Genomic DNA, 14,859 nt, shown 5'->3' with positions numbered 1-14,859 from the left:
TCTATTCTCTTTTACTTTGGGGATTTAGTCAAATATCTAATAAACATTGGCTGTTTCCTTATATACTAGAATGAGGTGCTGAAAACCTGATGGACTAAGTATTCTACTTCAAGGTTTATACCCAAGACAAATGTGTATGTATTTCACCAAATAATGTGTATAAAATGTTCATAGAAGAATTATTTGTAAGAGCCCCAAATTGGAAACTACCCATCAACACTCATACGTTGCCCATCAATAGCCGAATGGGTAATTGTAGTGTTGTGCTAAATAAACTATAATTATACAACGACATGAATGAATCTCACAAACATAACACTGAACAGAACACATTAGATTAAAAAATGTATGTACTGTATAATTTCACTTATATAAAGTTCAAAAAGGTAAAATTAATCTATAGCACTAGCAGTTGGGATACTGGTGTACCTCTGCTGGTAGCAGTGACTGGAACAGTATGTGAGGGAAGCTTCTATGGTACTGCTAATTATCCATCTCTTGATCTTAGTGCTTGTTACACGGTTATGTTCAGTTTGTGGAAATTCCTCAATCTGTACATTGAAAATTCTGTTATATACATATACGTATATCCATATTTCCTGAGCATGTTTTACTTCAACAGAAATTTTTTTTTAATGTAATTTATTGTCAAGTTAGCTAATATATGGTGTATACAGTGTGCTCTTGGCTTTGGGAATAGATTCTCATGATTCATCGCTTACATACAACACCCAGTGCTCATCCCAACAAGTGCCCTCCTCAATGCCCATCAACCGTTTTCCCCTCTCCCCAGCACCCCCAATCAACCCTCAGTTTGTTCTCTTATGTTCTCTTTGTTCTCTTATAAGAGTCTCTTGTGATTTGCCTCCCTCTCTGTTTGAAACTATTTTTTCCCCTTCCCTTCCCCCATGGTCTTCTGTTAAGTTTCTCCAGTTCCATATATGATATCTTTCTCTGCCTGATTTATTTCACTTAGCATAATACCCTCCAGTTCCATCCACATTTCTGCAAATGGCAAGATTTCATTCTTTCTCATTGCCATGTAGTATTCCACTATATATATAAACCACATCTTCTTTGTCCATTCATCAGTTGATGGACATTTAGGCTCTTTCCATAATTTGGCTATTGTTGACAGTGCTGCTGTAAACATTAGGGTACATGTGCCCCTATGAATCAGCACTCCTGTATCCTTTGGATAAATTCCTATTGTTGGGTCATAAGATAGTTCTATTTTTAATTCTTTGAGGAACCTCCATTCTGTTTTCCAGAGCAGTTGCACCAGCTTGCATTCCCACCAACAGTGCAAGAGGGTTCCCGTTTCTCCACATCCTCGCCAACATCTGTTTCCTGGGTTGTTCATTTTAGCCACTCTGACCGGTGTGAAGTGGTAACTCAATGTGGTTTTTATTTGTATTTCCCTGATGATGAGCAAATGTTGAGCATCTTTTCATGTATCTGCTGGGCATCTGGATGTCTTCTTTGGAAAGTGTCTATTCATGTCGTCTGCCCATTTCTTCACCGGATTGTTTTTCAGGTACTGAGTTTGGTAAACTCTTTATAGATTTTGGATACTAACTCTTTATCCGATATGTCTAGAAATTCTTTAAAACTTATTGGAAGCTCTGTGTATATGAGCATAGCTTATAGATTTGGGGTTTCACTTCAGTGTAATCAACCAGCTAGAGGGAATCACCAAATGTCCATATCTGGAGGGATAGGAAGGCTACAGATTTCTGTGATGGAAGTTCTGAGATTAAACCAACGTGGGGGGGGGGGGGGTCACAATTCTGGTTTTAGTATGATTCTTCCCTGCTCTTCGCTGTCCACAGACCCTCTCCAATGAATTTTCGCAGAATACCAGTGGTCTCCTTCATAAAGGGCACTGTTGCCTGTCTTTAAGGGATTGATGAGAAGACTGGAGGTCCAACCTCTCTGTATACAAAGGTCATTTAATCCCCTATTTTTAGCCCTGTGGCTCACCTCTGCCTCACATAGAACCTTGGTGCATTCAAGTCCTAAGCCTCTCTGGGGAGCTCTGCAGGCCAACTGGCATTCTCCTATGCTCTCCTGACACTCTCTTCCATTCATTTTTTATCTTCCAAATGTATGTAGATTTCTCATTTGCTGAGACCTTCCTCAATCTTTTTCCTTGACTTTGGGGAGGTACCCATTCTATACAACCCCTTTATGGATTCCTTTCATATAACTTAGTAGTGATTCAGAAGGGAGAGATTATAAATGTGTATGGCTAATCTACCACATTTAACCAAAAATCTAGTCCTAAACTTTTTTTCAGGGCATGAAGAAAGAATCCTTTCAGGGCCTTTATCATCTACCACCTCAAATTAAAGCAGCTTAATTTGTGATGTTATTAGACATATATTCATTTCTCCTAAAAGATAAAAATGCATGGACTTTTATAGAGTACTTGCTACATCTCCAAGCTTCTAATGTTTCTTAAATTAATCATTATTGCTCCAAAGGGATGGCATTTACTCAATTTTATTAACATATAGACAAGTTTTTTACAGGAAAAACTCAGGGCTTAAAAACCCTAATAACCTTGCTGTATATTATGAATCAAAAGTAAGTTTGTGAATTTTCTTTTGTGTTATAAACTCCTGGTTTGCCTAACAGTTTTGTATCACTACTTCAAAACTTTTAAAAGATGGATTCTAATTTCATAATCAACATATATAAATGCTAAACAAGTTTTAAAAATTAGGTATTTAACCTTTAAAATTAAAGCAAAAATTAAAGGTTACAGCCATTTGCTATTTCCCAATTTTAGACATTGAGCCAGTATTGATCTTCAGCTCTGTTTAAATAAATGTAGTCATCTTTTTTGGGGGTGATGCAATGTTTCTAGCTTTTTTAAATTAATTAATTAATTTAGTTAGCATATAGTGCAATAATGATTTTGGGAGTAGAATCCAGTGATTCATCCCCTACATATAACACCCAGTGCTCATCCCAACAAGTGTCCTCCTTAATGCCCCTTGCCCATTTAGCCCATCCCCCCTCCCACAACCCCTCCAGCAACCCTCAGTTTGTTCTCCATATTTAAGAGTCTCTCATGTTTTGTCCCCCTCCTTGTTTTTCTATTATTTTTGCTTCCCTTCCCTATGTTCATCTGTTTTGTACCTTAAATTCCACATGAGTGAAGTCATATGGTATCTGTCTTTCTCTGACTTACTATGGTTAGCTTAATACCCTCTAGTTCCATCCACCCAAACAAGTGGATCCTATGTTTCTATATAGTTCAACTACAAACTATAGATTTTACAGAAGAATGTTCTAAAACCTTAAATGTAATGAAATTAAATCTTGGAAGAAATCAAATTTTGAAAGTTAGACATTTCAGAGAAACAATCCTTTAAAAAACACATGCACTAATTTTTGAAATCTACATAATATCCATGGGAATAATAATTATCTTGGCTATATTCAAAAGCAGAAATTAAAATTTCAAAAGTAAAAACATAACTGCATTGTATTCTAATGGACAAAGACCCTGTGGACATTTGCATCAGTACAATTCCAACTAAAGAAGCTTTAAGTGCCTTAACTTTAGAGGCAAATGAATTTTTCTGCTTCCTTTGCTTTTTAGACTTTTCACCTTTAACATTATAGAATTAGAGTTAGTATTAACTGGAGACAATTACCAAACTACGAAAACCTCCCTTAGCAACAGAAATACATTCATTCGTTCACTTAGTCAACAAATATTCAACATGTGCCTTTATGTGCCAGATACTCCACCTGAGCTAGGTATACAACAATAAGTCAAAACATAGCTCTATCTTCAAAAAGTGTACACTATAGAATTAGACGATAAAGCCAACGTATGAGGGTTGCTCAGGAAAATGCCCCCTGAACCTCCCTTACCATTTTTTCTGTCCTAAAGGGAGAGAAGTCATTAATAAACTTATGACCCCTGTCCTTGAGAGACATGAGAAAGCCACCACAATCCTCTGTACTCGTTTATGCAGAGGAAGAATAAAAAAACACGTGCCATGCTTTTAGGATTTTTCTGCTTTATCCTACACATTCCATAGTATAGGATTTTTCTGCTTTATCCTACACTTTCCATAGTATAATACAGTAAGAGGAAACATGCACCAAGCTCTATTCTAAGCACTTTACATATACTTACATTAACTTGTTTAACTCATTTAATCCTCAGAACTGTCCTGTGAGACAGGTACCTCTGATTACCCTTGCTTTACTGAGGAGGAGACCAGGCACAGAGATTCTACCCCAGTCATTTTCCTTCCAAACCACTACATATCCTGCCCCTCATTAACTGGTACAAAATGCATTCCAAATCAATGTAGGGAGAGGATCTTTTGAGATCAAGCGAGACTGCTTGCCTCTGGAAGGTTCAGTGGGATTAAGCTCTGGGAGATGTGAGTGAGTTTCCTTAGTGGACGCCATCTCTACCCTAAGAACCCGGGAGAAAGATCGCAGGAGAGAAGCAGGACAGCCCTGCCCTAGTTGCCAGAAAGGTGCCCTGGAAATTCTCTGCGCAGCCCCTGCTACAGCCTCTCCACCCGCTGCCCCCAACGTAACTGTGCAACCCCGCCAAGGATCAGAACCACCTGACCAGTGGAGCTCCTCCTTTTAGGCAGAGGGACGAAAGTACTGGAGGCATTGCTACAATATTGTTGGACCATCAATGTATTCAACAGGAAAAAAAAGACAAGTGGAAACCCGATAACACATCTCCATCTTTTAGTGTGTTAAAATTTCCATCTTGTTGCCTGTGAGAGAATCAAATTACTTTATAGTCAGGCACAGAAGGAAGTCACCCGATTTAAGGGCAAATGATGAACAACGAAACAACGACAAGGCAAGTACAGCACTACTGGAACATGCACGAAGGGCCGCTCGGTCAGATTTATAAGTCAAAGAAAGATTTCCAAAAGAAAATAATATCTGACCTGAGACCTAAGGATGTGTGAGACTCTGGAAAGACAGACAAGGGGCACAGCACAAGGGAGAATAAAGGTAAGCATAAGAGAAGACCCAGAAATAAGAGATAGCATGACAAAAACTTAGGAAAGTTCAAGAAAGCCAAAGGAGAGTGGAAGTGAAAAGGGGTAAAGGTAAGGCGAGACAGAAGCAGGAAAGGTAAGAACCCAGGCTGTGAAGATTATAACTTGTTAAGAGTGTGTATGTATTTTATAAGGGTACCAGGAAGTCAGGAAACAGCTTTACCATTTATGTTAAAACAGGAACAAAGTAACCAGACGGTTTCAGTGATGTGAGGGCTGAGGAGACACTGGGCAGAGAGAACGGAGTTTAAAAAAAAAAAAAAAAAAAAAAAAAAAAAAAAAGGCTGTTCCAGTAATTTAGATGAAGAGTGGATAAACTATCTGTAAAAGGCCAGACTGCGTTGTAGGCCTTGCGGACTCCACCATCTCTGTGGCGACTACTGACCTCAGCCACAATTGTACTACAGCTGACCAAGGCACAGACAATAAATATGTAAAACACAGAGGTCCGCAGTGCAGTGCTCCCGCGGATTTGGCCTGCAGGCAGCAGCGTGCAGACAGAGGAGTGCAAACAGATCAGTCCAGGGAATTAGAAACATAAATTGGGAAAAGTATTCATCGTCAAAAGTTTTACAAGACAGAATCCAGAGGTCTTGGTAATCGAAAATGTGGGGTCAGTGGGAAGATGAAGCCACAGAAGAATTCAAACCCCAGCTTTGGCACTCCGGCTTCTCACAGGATGGAAAAGGCATGAGAAAGGACAGGACTGGGTCAAAGGAAGGAAGGTCACATTCTGCTCACACCCCACTCGCTAAGCTGGAAATCTGTGGGGCAGGGAAGGATTCTCCTCCCACAGGAAGGCACTGCAAGTCCCATGACAATAGGTGGAGACATAACAATGTTCTTACAGGTAGGGAACTGAATAATTAGGAAAACAAAGATAAGATAATACACATTTAAGTCTAGTGAACTCCAAAGTTCATGCCTAAATGTTGATGAGATTTGAGGGGTTTTGCTACTGGTATAAATAAAAGACAATGGCATATTCATAACCATTCATATACCTCTATGTCTATCAAACTATCCATTTATCTCAAATGTATTACATATATACATCTATCTTATTACCCAAGCAAGTTCATTTTCTCTCTTTTGGACAGGAAATTCTTCTAAATTAAATCTTTACTGCAATACTTATATTATGAGGCTAATAACAAAAAAATACCCTTCCTTACCCCTAATTCCTAATTCCTCATTATTCTTTCTTATTTCTAAATAAGATGTGTACAGCGCTTTCATCGACTTTACGTACTATCCATTCATTTCTTACCATTGTAGATGAGGAGACAGCTTTCTTAGCCTGTAAAGCGAGAATAATACATCTACTTCTATAGGATTGCAGTAAGGAAAGATCAGGAGTGTGTAGGTGGTGCTTAGGATAATGCCAGGCACATACTACATGCTAGGTATTAATGATGATTATTGTACCGCCGAACACACATACCCATGCCCTCGCAAACTACAGTTTCCCCCCAGATACAGTTTTACCCCAGTTTTAATTAAATCAGTGATTGATGTTTAGAGTGATGTGATTGCATAAATATTGTTACCGGCTAAGCCAAGTAATCAATGATGACATCTCTTTTCTTTGAAATTTTGTTTGTCCTATAATTGTAACTGCCTCATTTTTTTTCTTTTTCCCCCTCCCTTAACTGAGGTATAATTGACAAAAATTGTATATATTTAAGGAGTACAATGTGACATTTCCATATACATTGACATTGTGAATCAAGCTAATTAACATATCCAATCACCTCACATAGTTGCCATTTTTTTTTTTTTTTGTATGCTAGGAATGCTTGATTTCCAATTCAAGTATATAATACAGTATTATTAACTATAGTCATCATGCTGTACGTTAGCTCTCTGGAACTTATTTACCTTATGAGTAAAAGTTTGTACGTTCTGACCAATATCTCTCCATTTCCTCTATCTCTTAACACCTGGTGACTATTCTCTGTTTCTATGAGTCTAACTTGTTTACATTCCACATGTGAGATTGTGCAGTATTTGCTTTCTGTGTTTGGCCTGTTTCACTTTGCATAATGCTCTTCAGGTTCATCCATGTTACTGCAAATGGCAGGATTTCCTTTTTTTTTTTTTAAGATTGAGTAATATTCCATTATACACACACACACACAAATACATAACACATTTTCCTTATCAATTTATCCATCAATGAACACTTAGGTTGTTTTCATATCTTGGCTACTATGAATAATACAATGAACATGGGGGTGCAGAGATCTCTTCAAGATAGTGATTTTATTTCCTTTGGACAAATATCCTGAAAACGGATATCTGGATCAAATGGTAGTTCTATTTTTAATTTTTTGAAAAGCCTCCATAACGTTTTCCATAATGGCTATACCAATTTACATTCCCACCAACAGTACATAAAAGTTACCTATTCTCTACATTCTCACCAACACTTAACTATTTTTTGACTTTATTTTTTTTTAAGGTTACTTATTTATTTTGAGAGATAGAGAGAGGGGGAGGGGCAGAGAAAGAGAGAGAGAGAGGGAGAAGGGGAGAGAATTCCAAGCAGGCTTTGTACTATCAGCGCAGAACCCGGTGCAGGGCTTGAACTCATGAACCATGCATGAGATCATGACCCGAGCGAAAACCAAGAGTCGGATGCTTAACCGACTGAGCTACACAGGCATCCCTTTTTTGACTTTCTGATAAGAGTCATCCTGGCAGGTAGGAGGTGATATCTCATCGTGGGTTTGATTTACATTTCCCTGATGACTTGTGATGCTAAACACCTTTTCATAAAGCCATTGGTAAATATATCTTCTTTGGAAAAATATCTGTTCAGGTCCTTTGTCTGTTTTTAATTGCATTACTTGTTTCTAACTATTGAGTTGTAGGAGTTCCTCTTATATTCTGAATATTAACCCCTCATCAGATATATGGTTTACAAATATTTTCTCCCATTCCACAGGTTGCCTTTATGCTTTGTTGATTGCTTCCTTTGCTAGGCAAAAACATTTTAGTTTGATGTAGTCCTACTTGTTACTTTTGCTTTTGTTGCCTGTATTTTTGTTGTCAACTCCAAAAAACTCATTGCCAAGACCAATGTCAAGGAAGTTTTCCCCTGCTTTCTTCTAGAAGTTATAAAGACTTACATTTAAGTCTTTAATTCATCTTGAGTTGATTTTTATGTATGGTATAAAATAAAGGTCCAATATCATTCTTCTGCATGAGGGTACCTATCCAGCATATCCAGCTGTTTTCCCAGCATCATTTATTGAAGAGACTCCTTTTCCCATTGTATATTTTTAGCACCTTTGCCAAAGATTAGTTGACTAGGTACACATGGTTTTATTTCTGAGGTCTCTCTTTTGTCCCATTTATTCAGGTGTCTTTTATGCCAGTATCATAGTGTTTTGATTACTACAGCTTTGTAATAAAATTTGAAATCAGAAAGTGTGATGCCTCCAGCTTTGCTCTTAATTAATGCCTGTTTTAGCTATTTGGAGCTCCATATGAATCTTAGGCTTGTTTTTTCTGCATCTGCAAAAAACGCCATGAGAATTTTGATAGATTGTTTTTAATCGGTAGATCCCTTTGGGTAATACGGACATTTTAACAATATTAATTCTTCCAATCCATGAACATGAGATATCTACCATTTATTTGTGTCTTCTTCAGTGTCTTTCATCAATGTTTCATAGTTTTCAGTGTATAGATCTTTCACCCCTATGGTTAAATGTATTCCTAAATATTTTATTCTTTTGATGCTATTGTAAATGGAATTGTTTTCTTAATTTCTTTTTGAATACTTCATTGTTAATTTATAAAATTTTTCATTTTCATTGTTTCATTTCATTTGATTTCTTCTTTGACCTATCAGTTGATCAAGAGTACACTGTTTAATTTCCTCATATTTGTGAATCTTCTAGTTTTCCTCCTGTTATTGATTTCTAATTTAATACCACTGTGGTCAGAAAAGGTACCTGAAATATATTCAATCTTCTTAAATTTGTTAAGACTTGTTTTATGACCTAACGTATGATCTCTCCTGTGGAAGTTTCCATGTGTGCTTGAAGAGAATGTGCACTGCTGCTGCTGTTGGACAGAATGTTCTTTCGATGTCTATTAGTTCTATACGGTCTACTCAAGTCCAATGTTTCCTTGCTGATTTTTCTCTCTGGATGATATATTCATTGCTGAAAGTAGGGTACTGAAGCTCCCAATGATTACTGTATCATTGTCTATTTCTCCCTTTCAGTCTATTTATATTTGCTTTATATATATGGGTGCTCCTACATTGGGTGCATCAATATTTACAAATGGTATATTCTCATTGTGTTTTTTTCTTGTTTTGATTGTTCTTAGTATAGAGAAATGCAACAGATTTCTATGTATTGATTTTGTATCCTGCAACTTTATTGAATTCATTTATTATCATTGTCTTTGGTGGAATCTTTAGGGTTTTCTAAATATGATATATCATCAGCAAAAAGTAAGTTTTACTTCTTCCTTTCTGATTTGGATGCCTTGTATTTCTTTTTCTTGCCTAATTGTTCCGGCTGGGACTTCCAATATTATGTTGAGTAAAAGTGAAAAAAATGGGCATCCGGTCTTGTTCCTGATCTTAGAGGAAGAGCTTCCAGCTCTTCACCATTGAGAATAATGTTAGCTGTGGGCTGTGAGATCTTGCCTTTTGCAACAACACGGATGGACCTTAGGGCATTATGCTAAGTGAAATAAGTCAGAGAAAGACAAATAACATATGATCTATCTTAAATGTGGAATCTAAAAAAAAACAAAACACAGGTGCCTGGGTGGCTCAGTTGGTTAAGCGTCCGACTTCAGCTCAGGTCATGATCTCACTGCTTGTGAGTTCAAGCCCCACGTCAGGCTCTGTGCTGACAGCTCAGAGCCTGGAGGCTGCTTTAGATTCTGTCTCCCTTTCTGCCCATCCCTGGCTTGCACTCTCTCAAAAATAATTAAACATTTTTAGAAAAAAAAATTTTTTAATACAAATAAATAAATACAAATAAATAAATAAACAAAACAATACAAACAAACCAAGCTCATAGATACACAAAACAGATTGGTGGTTGCAAGAGCTGGGGGTAAGGGTGGGAGAAATGGGTTAACTGAATTTTTCTATTAGTTTAAATAAATGGAATAAAAATTAAAGGTAATGAGGAAACACTGGCCTCAAAAGACACATTAGATACGATGGACTTAACAGATATGTGCAGGACATTCCATCCACAAGCAACAGAATACACATTATCCAGTGTACATAAAAAATTCTCCAGGATAGATCATATTAGGCCACAAGACAAGTCTAATAAAATTTAAGAAGAATGAAATTATGTATGTGGAGTTAAACAACGTGCTAATAAATAACCAACGAGTCAAAGAAGAAGTCAAAAGAGATATTTAAAACTTTGAGAACAAATGAAAATAAAAATACAACATACCAAAACTTAGGGGATGAAACAAAAGCAATCCTAAGAGGGAAGTTCATAGTAATAAATGCCAACCTACATCAGTAAAGAACCCTAACAAATTAACAACACTTTAACTTTACATCTCAAGAAACTAGAAAAGAGGAACAAGCAAGCTCAAAGTTAGTAGAAGGAAACAGCAAAGATCAGAGCAGAAACAAATGAAATAGAGACTAAAAAGATAAAAGAGAAGATCAATAAAACCAGAGCTAGTTTCTTTTAAAAGATAAACAAAATAAACCTTCAGCTAAGCTAGACTTACCAAGGTGGGGGCAGGGGTGAGAGGACTCAAATAAACAGAACCAGAAATGAAAGGGGAGATGTTACAACTGATACCATAAGAAAAAAGGATCAAAAAAAAAAAAAAAAAAAACTAACATGAACAATTATATGCCAACAAATTGGGCAGCCTAAAAGAAAAGGATAAACTCCTAGAAACACAACCTCCCAAAATTGAATCAGGAAGAAATAGAAAATTTGAACAGACTGATTAATAGTAAGGAGACTGAATCAGTAATCAAAATCCTCCCAGTCAAAAAAAATTCCTGTAGGGGCACCGGGGTGGCTTGGTCAGTTGAGCATCCGACTCTTGTTTTCATCTCAAGTCATGATCTCACAGTTCATGAGTTCCAGCCCCACATCAGGCTCTACGCTGATGGCATGGAGCCTGCTTGGGATTCTCTCTCTCTCCCTCTCTCTGCCCCTCCCCTACTCATGCTCTCTCTCTCTCTCAAAATAAATAAACTTAAAAAATACTATACATTAAAAAAAAAAAATTCCTGTACCAGATGGCTTCACTAGTCAATTCTACCTACCAAGCATTCAAAGAATTAATACCAATCCTTCTCAAACTCTTTCAAAAATTAGAAGAGGTAGGAATGCTTCCAAACTAATTTTATGAGGCCAGCATTACCGTAATACTAACACCAGACAAGGACACTACAAGAAAATAATAGGCCAATATCCCTGATGAACACAGATGCAAAAATTCTCAGAAAAAATATTAGCAAACTGAATTCAACAATAAATCAAAAGGATCATACACCACAACCAAGTGGGATTTATTCCAGGGATGCAAGGATGGTTCAACATCCACAAATCAATGTAATATAGGACATTGACAAAATTAAAGATCAAAATCATACTATCATCTCAACAGATGAAAAAAAAAAAAAGCATCTGACAAAATTCAACATCCATTTATGATAAAAACTCTCAACAAAGTGGGTATAGAGGGAATGTACCTTAACATAATAAAGGCCATATATGGCAAGCCTCATTTTCTCACTCACTTAATTTTCTGCATATACATTACTAATTCAACTTGAAACTCCCTATAAGTGTTACAAATCTGCTCCAAATATGCTAAAACACAACAAATACCAGTTTCTTTCTTTCCCCCTGGAAGATGTCTGTATCACAGTTTTCTGTCCTCTTGCTTCTTTCTGGTCTCATTGCTTTCTAGGCCTGATATAAACTGCCATCCTGGGACACCTCTTAATTATCCTGGAATTCCCTTTACCTCTCTCTGTGCTGGCTATCCTGTTTCCTGGTACTATGGATTCCCCTTTTATGGGTTACTCATTTCATTCTAATACACTACATGTCTTCCCATGCTTTCTGAAAGGGGACATGAAGTTTTGAAACTCTGAAGACCTGAATATATCTTCATGTGGTGCCTTATACTTGATTAATAAACTCAGCATAAAAACCCCCATAGTAAGGGGTTCAAAGCGCATCTAGGTTGTTGTACACATCCACACCAGGAAGGTGATGCACCCCAACTCCACAGGGACAGAAGCTCCTATGCTCTGGATCCTCCCAGACCTTGCCCTCTGTATCTCTTTATCTGGCTGTTCATCTGCATCTGTTATGATATCCTTTAGTAAACTTGTGAATCTAAGTAAGTGTTTCTGAGTACTGTAAGCCACCCTAGCAAATTAATCAAACCTGAGGAGCAGATCATGGGAACCTGATTTGTAGCCAAGAAGGACAGAAAGTTGTGGGGAACCTGGGGACCTACTACTTACGACTGGTATCCAAAGTGGGACTGAGCCTTTAATGTGTGGGAGCTGACACTATCTCTAAGTAGACAGTGTCAGAGCTGAGTTAAATTGTAGGACTCCTGGGTGGTTTCAGGGAGAAGTGCATGGTGTTGCGGAAAACTTCCACATGGTTGGTGACACAGCAAAGTGTTTGGTGTGAGAATAGTAAAAGAGACTCAGGGGAGAAACAACAAGGTAGACTTTAATTAAGTTCTGAAATATGATACTGCTCCTTAGTAAAGGTGTTAATCACTCAAAAGATCCTTTCAGCAACATAATAAAGGCCATCTATGACAAACCCACAGCTCATATCATATCAGCAGTAAAAAGCTGAAAGCTTTCCTTCTAAGATCAGGAACAAGACAAGGATGTCCCCTCTCACCACTTTTATTCAACACAGTACTGACTAGACCTCCTAGCTGTGGCAATCAGACAAGAAAAAGAAATAAAAGGCATCCAAATTGGTAAGGAAGGAGTAAAACCGTCCTTATTTGAAGATTACATAATATTATATCTAGAAAACCCTAGACTCTGCCCAAAACTATTAAAATAAATGAATTCAGTAAAGTTGTAGGGCATAAAGTTAATATACAAAAATTTGTTGCATTTCTCTCTACCAATAACTACTTACAGAAAGAGAAATTTTAAAACAAACGCACTGTTGATTTCACCAAAAAGAATAAAATACCTAGGAACAAATTTAGCCAAGGAGGTGAAAGACCTGTATTCAAAAACTTTTAAGCCACTGATTAAAGAAACAGGATGACACAAATAAGTGAACAGATATGCCATGGCTCATGAATTGGGATAGTATTGTTAAGATGCCCATACTATCCAAAGCAATCTATGGATTCAGGGCAATCCCAATCAAAATAGCAATAGCATTTTTCACAGAACCTGAAAAAAACTAATCCTAAAATTTGTATGGAGCCCCAAAAGACCTCAAATAGCCTAAGCAATCTTGAGAAGAAAACCAAAGCTGGAGGTATCAGAATACCAGATTTCAAAGTATACTACAGAGCTATAGTCATGAAAACAGTATGGTTCTGGCACAAAAACAAACCATAGATCAATGGAACAGAATAGAGGGCCTAGAAATAAACCCACACTTGTATGGTTAATTCATCTACAACAAAGGAAGCAAGACTACACAATGAGAAAAAGAGTCTCTTCAATAAATGGTTAGGGAAAACTGGACAGCTACACGCAAAAGAATTTAACTGGACCACTTTCTTCCACCACATCCAAAAATAAACTCAAAATGCATTAAAGACCTAAATATACGACCTGAAATCATAAAACTCGTAAAAGAAAACATAAGCGGTAAACTCTTAGGCACTGGTCTTAGCAACATACTTATTAATATGTCTCCTTGGGCATGGACAACAAAAGCAAAAATAAACAGGGGGACTACACCAAAATAAAAAGCTTTTGCTCAGTGAAGGAAACCATCAACAAAATGAAAAAGCAACTTACTGAATGGGAGACAATATCTGCAAATAATATATTCAATAAGGGAATAATATCCAAAATATATAAATAACTCACAGAATTCAATACCAAAAAACTAAATAAAATCCAATTAAAAAATGGGCAGAGAAACTAAATAGGCATTTTTCCAAATACATATACAGATGGCCAATAGACGCATGAAAAGATGTTCAAAATCACTGATTATCCGGGGAAGCAAATCAAAACCACAATGAGATGTCATCTCACACCCGTCAGAATGGCTAGTATCAAAAAGACGAAATAATAGGTGTTGGCAAAGTTGTGGAGAATAGGGAACCCTTGTGCAATGTTTGTGGGAATGCAAACTGGTGCGGCCACGACTACTACAGAAAACAGTATAGAGGCTCCTCAGAAACTTAGGAGAAATTCCATCCAATCCAGCAATTCTATTTCTGGGTGTATACCTGGAGAAAACAAAAACACTAATTCAAAAAAAGATATATGCAACCCTATGTTTGCTACAGTGTTACTGAGAACAGCCTAGATATGGAAGCAACCTAAGTGTCCACTGATAGCTGAATGAATAAAGATATAGTAAATACATACAATGGAATATTAGTGAGCCATAAAAAAAAAAAAAAGAATGAAATACTGCCATTTAGGGCAACACGGATGGACCTAGAGCTAAGTGCAGTTAAGTCAGACAAAGAGAAATACATGACTTCACTTACGTGTAGAATCTAAAGAACAAATGGACAAACAAATTACAGAAAGAGACTTACAAATACAGAGGATAAATGGGGGTTGCCAGAGGAAAGGAGGATTGGG

The 14,859-nt window shown here is 37.1% G+C and overlaps 1 protein-coding gene across 15 annotated transcripts in view; it reads right to left on the bottom strand.

Annotated features, from left to right (window-relative positions):
- Nucleotides 1-14,859, bottom strand: part of PHTF1 (putative homeodomain transcription factor 1) — a 90,899-nt gene that overhangs the window by 63,772 nt on the left and 12,268 nt on the right. For 12 of the 15 annotated variants that reach the window (XR_009257824.1, XR_009257825.1, XR_009257827.1 and 9 more), the window contains exon 4: nucleotides 6,331-6,360. The exons of the other annotated variants lie outside the window; for them this stretch is intronic. Coding sequence is in view for 3 of the 12 variants with exons in the window: in XM_058716167.1 (XP_058572150.1) it covers nucleotides 6,331-6,360 (30 nt within the window). In the remaining 9 variants the exon portion in view is untranslated. The remainder of the gene's footprint in view (nucleotides 1-6,330; nucleotides 6,361-14,859) is intronic. 15 annotated transcript variants of the gene reach the window in all.

Source organism: Neofelis nebulosa, chromosome 2 (genome assembly GCF_028018385.1).
Source record: "Neofelis nebulosa isolate mNeoNeb1 chromosome 2, mNeoNeb1.pri, whole genome shotgun sequence".
In the NCBI taxonomy this organism is placed as follows: Eukaryota; Metazoa; Chordata; class Mammalia; order Carnivora; family Felidae; genus Neofelis; species Neofelis nebulosa.
This window is presented reverse-complemented; position numbering and strand designations above follow the sequence as displayed.